Below are 11,695 nucleotides of genomic sequence, written 5' to 3' on the forward strand. Positions count from 1 at the left end.
AGATGGCATGACGAATGGAGCTGGTAACATAGTTAAGAAGATAAACTTGACTCAGAGGTGCAAACCATCTGGAATTGTTTGGGTCCAGTTTGATCATGCTGATATTGGACAAAAAACACGCCACGAAAATAGACATCTATATGTTCAAGGCATTCAACCTACATGGACACCTATTAAGCCAATCACCACTCAGTTTGCAGTGGGTAGAAATAGGACTGCTCAAGTGGTTAGAAAGCAGTTTCCACTACGCCCTGCAGCAGCTAAAACAATCCACAGATCACAGGGTGACACTGAGAACAAAATTGTTGTTAACTTTAACACCACACGATCAATACCTCATATTCACTATGTTGGCTTAAGTAGAGTAACAACTCTGGAAGGGTTATATGTCACGGATCTTTGTGAGGACAAAATAGCAGTAAGTAATGATGTCAAAACAGAAATGCAACGTTTGAGGAATGAAGCATGTCTCCAACTTTCTGTGCCTCCACTTTATGCTTTAGAACAGAACCTTTTGAAAATTTGCTTTCTTAATGCAAGATCTCTTCATAGACATATCGAAGACATCAAAAAAGATTTCAATTATTCATGTGCTGATGTTTGCATATTTTCTGAAACTAGATTCAGTCAAACAGATAGTGATACAATGTATTCCATTGATGGATATAGTTTGTTTAGAAATGACAGCCAGTCTGCTGTTCAACATACTAGGCCCTATGGAGGCACGGCGGTATACAGTAGAATTGACTATTATCCTGGCTATCCATATGCACATAATAGTAATGGCATTGAGATAACTATAGCGAGGTTTATACAAATACCTGATGTTACAATAATAGGAGTATATAGATCTCCCAAAATACCTATCACACAGATGTGTATTACACTAGCACAAGAACTTAGCTTACATTCAACTCAGTTCACTCTCTTCATTGGAGATTTCAACGTTCACTGGTTTCATAAAAAAGAAAGCATCCCCCTTTACAATTTGTTTATTAGAGACCATGGCTTTAGACAATTAGTAACACACTGTACTACTGATTACAGAACAACTATAGATCATATATATACAAATCTGCCATCCTCACTAGTAAAAGAACACATTCTAGAAACCTATTTCTCTGATCACAAATCAATCTGTGCATTAATAAGTCATCTGCCACAAGTGAAAATATAAACCATTTACATTGTATATGTATTTGCAAAGCCAAACTATTTACCGTACTGTTTTTTTTTTTTATTCCAAAGCTTGACTGATATTTCACACCCCAACCACAGGGTTTCAGTAACAAACTGCTCAGGAACCAACCAGAAAGACATATTTTTCTGATCATAAAGCAATGTGATCAAAACATTAACTACCTGGCTAAATAAAATGCTACATGTACTACTAGTCCAAATCAGTAGCATAGTCTAGAGAAAGCTCTCTTTAAATTGCCAGACTTTTTACATTAAGCACTCTCAATCAACACAGGTTATCTTTTCCTTAGATGCCAATCATATATGATTGATATCTAAGGAGCACTTTAGACCTGTATGATGCACTCTACAAATACTCACAGGTATATATACAAGTTAGTTTTTGTTTTTGCCTTCTCGACATTTTTACATACCTTTCAACCCCAACACCTCAAGAAAATTGTCACTAAATAGTAATATTAATTCTCTCTTTTTTATCTTTTGTAGAACATGGAGGAAGAACAGAAAGACATAGTAGGATATCTCCACAACGTGTCACCCATAAAAAAGAGCGAGAAAGTGTCTTATTTTGATATGTCTATACAGACAAATAATGATGTCATAAGAGGAGTTTGTTTTTCACCAGTAAAACACACTCAATTCAAGGATATCAGTGTTCAAAAAGAAAAGCCCAGTGAAAGTGAGACAATTCAAACTAGATAACAAGTCGGACAACAACACAGTGCTCATGTACCACAATGTCTCACTAGATAGTGTTGATGACATCAACTTTCAACCAAAGGACATACCCACTACCTACAATATAGCCTCAATCTCTGCATTCAACACAAATCAAATGATAACCATCAAAGCCAAACTGCTACAAAAGTCTGGCAAGAAGAAAGTGAAAACTGCAAATGGGGAAAAATCCATAGTCAATGCCTACCTCGTCGACCCTCATGGTACCATAAAGGTGACCTTATGGGAAACATTCTGTGATTTGGAAGAGGGAAAAACCTACCAATTTGAAAACATACTAGTAAGAAGAGAATACAACAGCAAAGATCTAGTGTTGACCACTCCAAGATCTGGATGCAAAGCTCAAGAGATAGAGCCTTTCAAAGACAATGTGGTTCAACCTTCAGAACTACCCAAAACATTCACGTCAACAACTGCCATTGCAAAGGTACTTGGATTACAGTCATTCACAGTATATCAAGCATGCTGCCAGTGCAAAAAGAAGATTACACTGGACAAGTCAGCAATTGTTACATGCAGTACATGTGGTCTCAAGCAAAAAGTTACATCAACCATTGAGCAATGTTATGCTGAGTTGTATATTAACGTCAATGACTCACCAATAACAGTCACACTTTTCCATGACATCATCAAAGAAATGTTAAAGTCCCAAGGAAAGCAAGATCTGACCATCAATGAAAATAATCTTACAACTTTCTTCCTTGACCTAGAAACACTGAACAGCATCACTTACAATAATAAAACGAAAATTGTGGAGGCAGTTTCCATCTAAACTGCTTATTGTGACAGTGTCACTTTGCTTGTTTTTACCAAAGTTTTAAATAATTTTCTAAGCTATTTTAGAAATAGTTTTCTTGTACTGTCGTTTTTTTTTATCCGTGCCTGTTCGTATGTTGCAGACGGACCAGACAGACCTCACCAGAAGTTTTCGATGTGAGTAGAGGTCAGATCACGTATTGTAGAACTCGCTAGTATGTAGTGACACTGTGGAGTGGTAGTGGGTACACCCAGTTCCGTGGACTGACATTCTCTCCACGTCAGGAGGCGATCCTGACATGTGATCTCGTTCCGCACAGACAGTGTGAGACGAGTGTGAGGAGCTGTGGAGCCTCCAGAGGGGACCTGATGGCCGAGTTATGCGTGCTGCACAGGCGATTTGAGTCTCCCACAGTGTTCCTTCTGTAGGCCAGCCCTCGCGCACGGCGAGCCACATAAGGTCAGCGCACGCGCGGGCCCCGCAGGCCCCGCCGGGCGCGACCGCTCGCGTCGCACGGCTTACATTATACTAATCATTTAATTATATATAACCATAACAATCATCGCCAAGCCAACCTGGCACTCATTACTGTTAGAAATATTGACACAACAAGTTTGTTAAGAGTTAGTTGTTCCAGTGTTTAATTTGGGTGACACTGGTTAAAGAACCACTGTCTTCTCAAGAAATATTGACACAACAAGTTTGTTAAGAGTTAGTTGTTCCAGTGTTTAATTTGGGTGACAGTAGTTAAAGAACCACTGTCTTGTCAAGAAATATTGACACAACAAGTTTGTTAAGAGTTAGTTGTTCTAGTGTTTAATTTGGGTGACAGTAGTTAAAGAACCACTGTCTTCTCAAGAAATATTGACACAACAAGTTTCTTAAGAGTTAGTTGTTCCAGTGTTTAATTTGGGTGACACTGGTTAATTAAAGAACCACTGTCTTCTCAAGAAATATTGACACAACAAGTTTGTTAAGAGTTAGTTGTTCCAGTGTTTAATTTGGGTGACACTGGTAGTTAAAGAACCACTGTCTTGTCAAGAAATATTGACACAACAAGTTTGTTAAGAGTTAGTTGTTCCAGTGTTTAATTTGGGTGACAGTAGTTAAAGAACCACTGTCTTGTCAAGAAATATTGACACAACAAGTTTGTTAAGAGTTAGTTGTTCCAGTGTTTAATTTGGGTGACAGTAGTTAAAGAACCACTGTCTTGTCAAGAAATATTGACACAACAAGTTTGTTAAGAGTTAGTTGTTCCAGTGTTTAATTTGGGTGACAGTAGTTCAAGAACCACTGTCTTGTCAAGAAATATTGACACAACAAGTTTGTTAAGAGTTAGTTGTTCCAGTGTTTAATTTGGGTGAAAGTGGTTAAAGAACCACTGTCTTGTCACTAATAAATATATCACATTGAGTTCTTATAAGGTCAATAGATTCTGTCTTTTTCGTTGTTGTTAAAACGCTACCATTGTGACAATGATTCCAAATACAACTAACGGTAACCAGTGAGATAACGCCACTAAAAGAATCACATTGAGTTCATTGAGATTTTTTTATAATGTTAAGAGTTACTGTTTTTTATCAAAGAGACAATCATGTCAGACATTACGTTAACTTACTAGCAATTAAATTATGTTTGCTGCCTTTGATTTCAACATAACATAGATCAGTAAAATTATCAGGATTGAATTAACACAAAGTGACTACAATATAGTGCAATTATTCACCTGCACACAAGTGACAGACAATAAAAGACGTTGGATTTCAATCTCGACTCACTTGTCTTTCATCAACATGTTCCCTAAGACTTTGCTCTAGCAGCAAAACACATGGACCCATTGGGGCCCTATTTTTGTAATCTGTATTCCTGCATAAATAAATTTTATTGTGGCTATAAGTCTGATTTGTTGTTCACTAACAACACCAGAACCTGCCTCGGTCACATTTGGCGCTGCGAGCAGGGTACAAAAAGAAACCAATTTTAAAAAATCAGCAATTTTACAAAAAGGGTGGTTGCAATAACAGGACAAGGATCAAATCACCATGACTACAGAGGAGTTATCAACCAAAGTGGATGAGTTGACCAAGATGTACAAAGAGGCAATGGAAGAACTAAAGGCCCTGAAGGAATCTACCAACTCGACTCAAGTGTCATCCTCAGAACCAGCAAAAGAAATTGGCACAAAGCAGAAACAAATTGTTGTCTTTCCCCGGGACAAGAAGATTAAGAACTTCACTGGGAAAAAGACAGAAGGCGACCAACCAGTTGAAGACTTTATAGAAGAACTCAGGACAACCTTCGAAGCGAGAGAAATGACCTCACCCGAGAAAGTGGACTTCATAATGTCTCACCTGGATGGACCAGCTAAAGAAGAGATACGAATGTACAGCAAGAAGGAGCGAAGCAACCCAGACTTTCTTCTAGATGTTCTGGCACAAGCATTTGGAGAGAAATGGTCCAGCTCCCAACTCCTGAAGATGTTCTATGAGCGCAAGCAGAAAGAAAACGAAACACTTCGAGGGTACTCGTACAGCTTGAATGAACTACTCAAGCGTGCCACTAAAGCAGATCCGAAGGCAGTCCCTGACCCAGAGAAGACTCTACGGGACCAATTTGCAGACAATGTGAGGGATCCCTTTCTTAGGAAGGAACTGAAGAAGTTCATCAGAGAGCGTCAACCCCCATTCTTAGATTTGAGGGAGGAAGCATTACGTTGGTCAGAAGAGGAGGAAAGACCACAGCGTATCATGCCCAGGCCCCAACCATCACAGGAAGTAGTGGCTGACATCCCAGATGAGAGTTCTCAGTGTAGTGCTAGCTCCACCACCACCCCGATGGATAAGGTATTGGAGGTCCTGCTCAAGCAGCAGAAGTCCCTAGAAGAACTGACGAGTTCGATTAGAGATATCAAGCAGCCAAGGACCCATATCCCGCCCAAGGAATGGAGTGGACGGCGCCCTGATATTGTTTGTTTCAATTGCAACAAGAAGGGACATATTGCCAGAAACTGCCAGGTGAATAATGACCGTTTTGTCAGGAGAGGACCACCACAAGGTAGACAGCACCCTGACAAGTCATCAAACTAACTCCCTCTGCCACAAGGAGCCAAGTGACAGCAGGGAACAACAGTGGCTCAAATATGGATATGTCAAGAATGTATGAGAAAGCAGTTGGAGAGTGCCCAGTGACCTCAGTACGACTGGGTGGAGTAGACGTACCTTGCCTCTTGGACTCAGGATCTGAAGTATCCACAATCACAGAAGAGTTTTTCAATGAACACTTTCGCCCTCAAGGAAAAACACTTTTACCTACCGGCGATTGGTTAAGATTGACAGCAGCGAATGGATTGGAGATTCCATATGTCGGATACGTAGAACTGGACGTTGAAGCCTTGGGAGTCATGATCCCACAAAGAGGAATTTTAGTCGTTAAGAGTCCAGCGAGTGAAGAGGCCAGGCAACGTAAGAAGATAACCCCTGGATTAATTGGAATGAACATTATTTCCCAACTGCAAGGACCATACAAAAATGGAAAAACGCAAATTTCCCCCGAATGGAGTAAAGTACTTAAGATTGTTTCCTGTGCCAAACCTATTTCAGTACGTGGTTTTGCGAAAGTAGCCGGCAAGTCCCAGGTTAGAATTCCAGCCGGATCTGTTTCTGTAGTCCGAATAACTGGATGGCATGGACCCCAAACGAGCAACACAGCTGCGCTTGTGGAGCCATTAAGTGGACAAACGCCGGGAAACTTGATTGTCATAAATACAGTTACCTGTGTAGTTAATGGACAACTTCATGTAAGAGTTGCAAACATTACTGGTGAAGATGTCTGGCTTCAACCCCATACAAGAATAGGAGTACTTCATGAGATTAATGATGTTATGGATACTAAAAACACTGTTGACTTCAAGAGAGTTTCAATTAATGAAGAGATGGTGTTTGTCAGAGAATCCACAACAGAACAAGAGCGAACACAGCCCTCAGTATGTCCAATTGATCTGTCAGCTGTAGAGTGCACACCTGAACAAAGAGGAAAACAGCTGGAAAACACAAGAACAAGTTTAAGGAACCAAAAACTGCAGTAACCAGTTCCATAACTATTACAGTCAATGAACTTTCAATATATTTAGTAATATCGACTTTATTAATTCTGTATGGACTATATATTCAGAATTTAGTACGTAATTATTAACCATTAGCACACATGTCGTGGACGACAGTGTTAAGCAGGGGAGTGTGTGACCAGGTTCACAAAAAAACGTGACACTGCATTTTTAGTATAAATTTAGAATTACAGTTTAGTAGAAACTATTTCCTTTCTTTACTGAATCAACCCACATAATCTAACCACACAGGATTTACATCATGAATTTCCTATATGTCACACCACCACACCTTGTATTAGAATCATAAGAATTTCCTTCTATTGTTTGTCTCCTAATAAAAGAAGTGCAGTTAGTTAGTTTAATTCAGTAGTTCAAAGTGTTCAAGACCTGCACTTACAAGCTGAGGACCCCTTGGTCAAGTACAGTACTATTCCTTGTGACCTAAGTCAGTGATTCATTTCACTCAGGATTTTGTTTGCAATCACCCTTTTTCTTTTTGTAATCTGTATTCCTGCATAAATAAATTTTATTGTGGCTATAAGTCTGATTTGTTGTTCACTAACAACACCAGAACCTGCCTCGGTCACATCATGCAGGCACTGCCTGTTCATGCCAAGTAAGATGTTGTTCACCTGTTGTTTATTGACTTGATTATTCCTCGCGAAGCGAGGCCGAAGGCCGAGCGTAGCGGGGTGTATAATTTTGTCCCTCAAAGGGATCAGGCGGGATGAAATCTCGTGTGGAGTTTACGGTCATATATATTTCTATATATATATATTTGTGAGCTTGGTGTGTGGCGGAAATGACGTCACACGGCCGCCGCGCGCTGGTGGCCTAATGGTAAGGCGTCGAACTTGAAATCAGATCTTCGGAACTGAGGTCGGGGGTTCGAATCCGGCTAGTTTTTTTTTTTTTTCTTTTTTCTTTCTTTTTTTTTGTGGGTTCGAATCCTGAGCCTTTCATTTTTATCGTTTTTCTTTTCGGATTAAAATAACATTGATTTCCACATAATACTCCCTCAACGCCTATTCAGGCTATAAATCTTTCATCGCCATCAGGGGCGCGCGGGCGGAGGCTTCGCATCCTCCTGCCGTTCGTTCTTTTTTTTTTTTTTAATGCCATCAAATAAATGTCCAAAATGCGACTATCCAATAATTTGTCGATGATTTTGAAAATAACCTGCGCTTCCCAACGCTTTATACCTCTTTACGAACCAGAAAAGCCACCATCTTCAAAGCGGAGTAGACCCTGGGAACGAGGGTGTCGCGGCCATGCCCGTTGAAATTTCTAACAAATATATCTTCCTGCCTACTGTGGAAAATTGAATATGTACAATTCAATAAATGTTCAACTTCAAACAATCCACTCCTTATTTATAACCCCCCCCCCTCCCCAACCCAGAGCTTCGCGAGGCCCTGCGAGTCACGTATTACTAGTATATATTTTTAAGCCAGTTTTGATAAGCTTAAACATGATGTCGAACTGCACTTACCCTCCTGACAGCCCAGCTGCTGTCGCCATTAATTGATTTCTCACATCATGTTCAGGTTACGAGTGATTACCGTGCTGTAAAAGGCACACCCTGCAGTAAGACAGTGATACTTTGTAACTAAACTGATACTTGCATTAACTCAACAATCATTGAGTAATTATTATTCCACAGCCTTGCTCTTAAATCATGATCTTTAAAACCCAAGCAGAAGGTGCTCACTTAATTAAATAATTAAGCTTTAAGCTGTATCTTATTTGCTTATTTGTCTTAAAATATATTTGTATGGATCGATTTTGCCATTTTTGATCTAAAATTTGGCAGGCCCATAGCCAGGATTTTAGAAGGGGTGCATGAGAGCAGCATAGGTATAATAATGAGTGCCACAGGCCCAGCTTGTAGGGATTTTAATAGCCTGCGTGGCAGGCGTAAAAAGGGGAGGGAAAAGGAGAGGGGAAAAGAAGGGGAAGAGGGAACGCCTGCCGTAAGAACCCGGTATTTTGCATAACGCCCATCAATTTTCCGGTAATCCAATTTAGTAACTGTCAGTTAACTGTTAGTACGTTAACCAATCAGAACCCAGCGCACGCTTCTTAGACACGCAGGAATGTCTGTTTCCCGGGACTCCGGAAGCGCAAGCATTTTTGTGCAAAGTAGAAAATCTCACCTCGGGACAGCCATGATTTAACATGAAAATGTCCGCAACTCCTTCAAAGAGTTCAAAACGGGCCGAAAAAAGAAAGAAAACAAATTCAATGATCGCTGTTGATTCTGTGCTGTTATATTTGAAAGTCCATTTTAGTTCGATTTTGGCAAATGAAATATTGGTTGTGTCATATCATCAAAATATAACCAAGAAGTTTGATACCTTAATGATACAACAGAATTCTTGTCTGTCACGGTGTATAAGAATTATGTACATATCAGTGGCAGATCCAGAGCTTGAACAAAGGGGGGGGGGGGGGGGGCTATTTTTTTGTATATATACACCCCCAAAAAATATTTAGTGGGGCAGTCATTAAAAAACCAACAGCCCCCAGGGACCTCCCCTATAGCTCCACCACTACATATAACATGCTCCCTCTGTGCTCAACCTCAGCTGATCTGACCTGGGAGAGGGAGGCGGGACATGCAAGGCAGGCTTCTGATTTACATTTCCCATTAAAACACATTGCAGAATTTCCTTAGTCACACTGACTCCTTCTATGTACAAATCGAGTCATTTCAAAAATACGCCAAATTGGGTGTATTAATTTTGCACATCATGCCAGGAATTCTAATTTAGGACTTGATGAAAAAATGAAAAATCCGAACGGGAGGGGGGCTAACGATTATGGAATTCCGAGGGCATGGGGGGGGGATAATGCATTTTGCAATTTCCGAAGGCAAGTGGGACTAAAATATGGAAGCCATCCGTGGTATGGTATGGATATTTTCTGGAATCGCCCTTTACCACATAATTTACCTTGAACCCCACGTATTATTATAAGAATCTTATGAACCCCTTGCCTTATTTTTGGAATTTCTAAGTGTTTTAATTTCCCTCTAGCAAGGGTTAAAAATCCCATGAAATCTCTCTGACTATTCCCCGACAAATAATTAAGGTGGCCGAAATATACAGTTTCTATGTGGCTCAAAGGCGCGCGCTACGATTTTCTGCTTGACATCAATATTACTCGTGCGGGCTAAAATTGCGCTAGCAACTCTAAACAGAAACCAAAACAAGTTCCAGCTCCTTTACCGCGCTTGACCAAATTTGTATACAAGAGAAAACTTCAAAATACTTCGCGATAGGTCTTTAAACCAGAGACAGAAACAATACGTCAAAAAGGTAGATAAACAACCATCAGAGGAGTTCTAATTCTGTCTTCCATTATCGCTCGTGACGCATGGTGTCATATTAGCGCATGCTCGCATATGCATTTCCATTCTCTTCGGAGATCGTAAAAGCTAGATTTTGATCCAGTTTTTCTTGAAAACCTACGTACAACCTATTATGAAACTTTCAAAATTAATTTTAAGGGGTGAACCATGTCCACAGCCAAATTTTTAAAAGCTATTGAGCTATTTTTAAAATTGGCAAAATATCACATTTTCCTATTTTGCCAAAAATCTGTCTTACAGATTTTTATATTATTTTGCATGAATGTTTATCAGAGCCAATTTCAAATTTCTGAAATTTTGAGGTAGGGTCATACAGGTAGATTTTGAGAAAAATGCCATTTCAACTTCTAGTGCCAGTCCCCTTTGAGCACTCGGCTGTTCTTTTTTGGCAGTTTATTAGCATTTTTATTTTCCAAATGTCGCATACTACTAGAATTCCGGTTATAAGCCCCCCCGCTTATAAGCCCTCCCGGTTATAGGCCCATCATCCTGGAAACAAAAAAATACATCCGGTTATAAGCCCCCCCCGGATATTAGCCCCCTCTACCAGATAACAGTACTGAATAGGGCTAAATGTTGCTTTATTATGTGTTTTTAACTTAAAAACGTATTTCCATCAACACTCCCGTGGCTCGTTTTGAAACGTTTTTTTCATTCCGCTTATAAGCCCTCCCGAATATAAGCCCCTCCGCTTATAAGCCCACTCAAAACCCCTTACGAAGTTGTATAAGCCCAGGGCTTATAACCGGAATTCTACGGTATGTTGGTTTTAGGACGTAACAGACAGTAATAAGAGAATGATAAAACATTTCTGGAGATTGTACAAGAGAGATAAAAATTGATATAAGCTTAATTATCTGCGGTCGGCATGAGTTTCAAACGACAAAAAATGTGAACTTGACATGATAAGTTAGGTCAATTAAGAGATGTTTCAGAGGAATTGAATACTTATTGGTAAGGTTGTACCTTTGCCTATCTGAATGACTACTCTGGCTCTTTTCTGAACTTTCGCCTAGATGTGCAAAAATTCACATCGACAGTCCAACTTATTTATGATTTATCCATAACAAAACCTCCACAGAGGCAGCAGCAATTAACTGCTTATTTAATGCTTTCAACTCACCTTCCAATGTTTCTCTGTGTTTCGCGGGCCAAAAAGCTTTACAAATACAAAATATTGCTCAACTTGAGCTCGTTTCGTTCCACACACAACGAAAACGAAACCAACTTCCGGGATGGTCCTCGTCCCTAGTTTCTCACGGTCACTGGAACTCCATTTATGGCGAGGGTCCTGAGCGTATCACGCGCCCTAAGGCCCCGCTCTAAAAAGCTCCCTGATGGAAGTCTTACGTTGACCCATTGGCGCTGGAATTTTCTTTGCAAAAGCACATTTTTTTGTACACTTTTTGGACATTTTTTCCCTTTTTGCTGCAGTTGTTGGCCTTCCAAAGGGCTTGCTGGCAGTTCAAGTTTACCGAGAAAGCATCATCTAAACAGGAAATTCTTGCCGTTGAAAAGCCAT

The 11,695-nt window shown here is 40.0% G+C and overlaps 1 protein-coding gene and 2 pseudogenes across 2 annotated transcripts in view; 2 read left to right on the top strand and 1 right to left on the bottom strand.

The window, feature by feature from the left end:
- The window catches only part of LOC144651346 (uncharacterized), a 37,385-nt pseudogene extending 25,974 nt beyond the window's left edge, over positions 1–11,411 (bottom strand). The window contains exons 1-2 of the transcript XR_013570297.1: positions 11,297–11,411; positions 8,293–8,382 (exon numbers count right to left, since the gene is read on the bottom strand). The product of XR_013570297.1 is annotated as an uncharacterized LOC144651346 (transcript). The remainder of the gene's footprint in view (positions 1–8,292; positions 8,383–11,296) is intronic.
- LOC144651273 (uncharacterized) lies at positions 1,687–2,797 on the top strand (annotated as a pseudogene).
- On the top strand, positions 4,624–5,788 carry LOC144651271 (uncharacterized). The gene has a single exon (XM_078511206.1). It carries the CDS (start codon positions 4,738–4,740, stop codon positions 5,779–5,781), a length of 1,044 nt encoding a protein of 347 aa, XP_078367332.1. The 5' UTR covers positions 4,624–4,737; the 3' UTR covers positions 5,782–5,788.
- Positions 11,412–11,695: the final 284 nt, after the last annotated feature.

The sequence above is a fragment of the Oculina patagonica genome, chromosome 4 (assembly GCF_052425735.1).
Source record: "Oculina patagonica isolate OP01 chromosome 4, crgOcupat, whole genome shotgun sequence".
NCBI lineage: Eukaryota > Metazoa > Cnidaria > Anthozoa > Scleractinia > Oculinidae > Oculina > Oculina patagonica.

What these genes read in the sequence shown, in the direction of transcription:
- LOC144651271 (XM_078511206.1), top strand. Translation starts at nt 4,738, where the DNA reads ATGACTACAGAGGAGTTATCAACCAAAGTGGATGAGTTGACCAAGATG.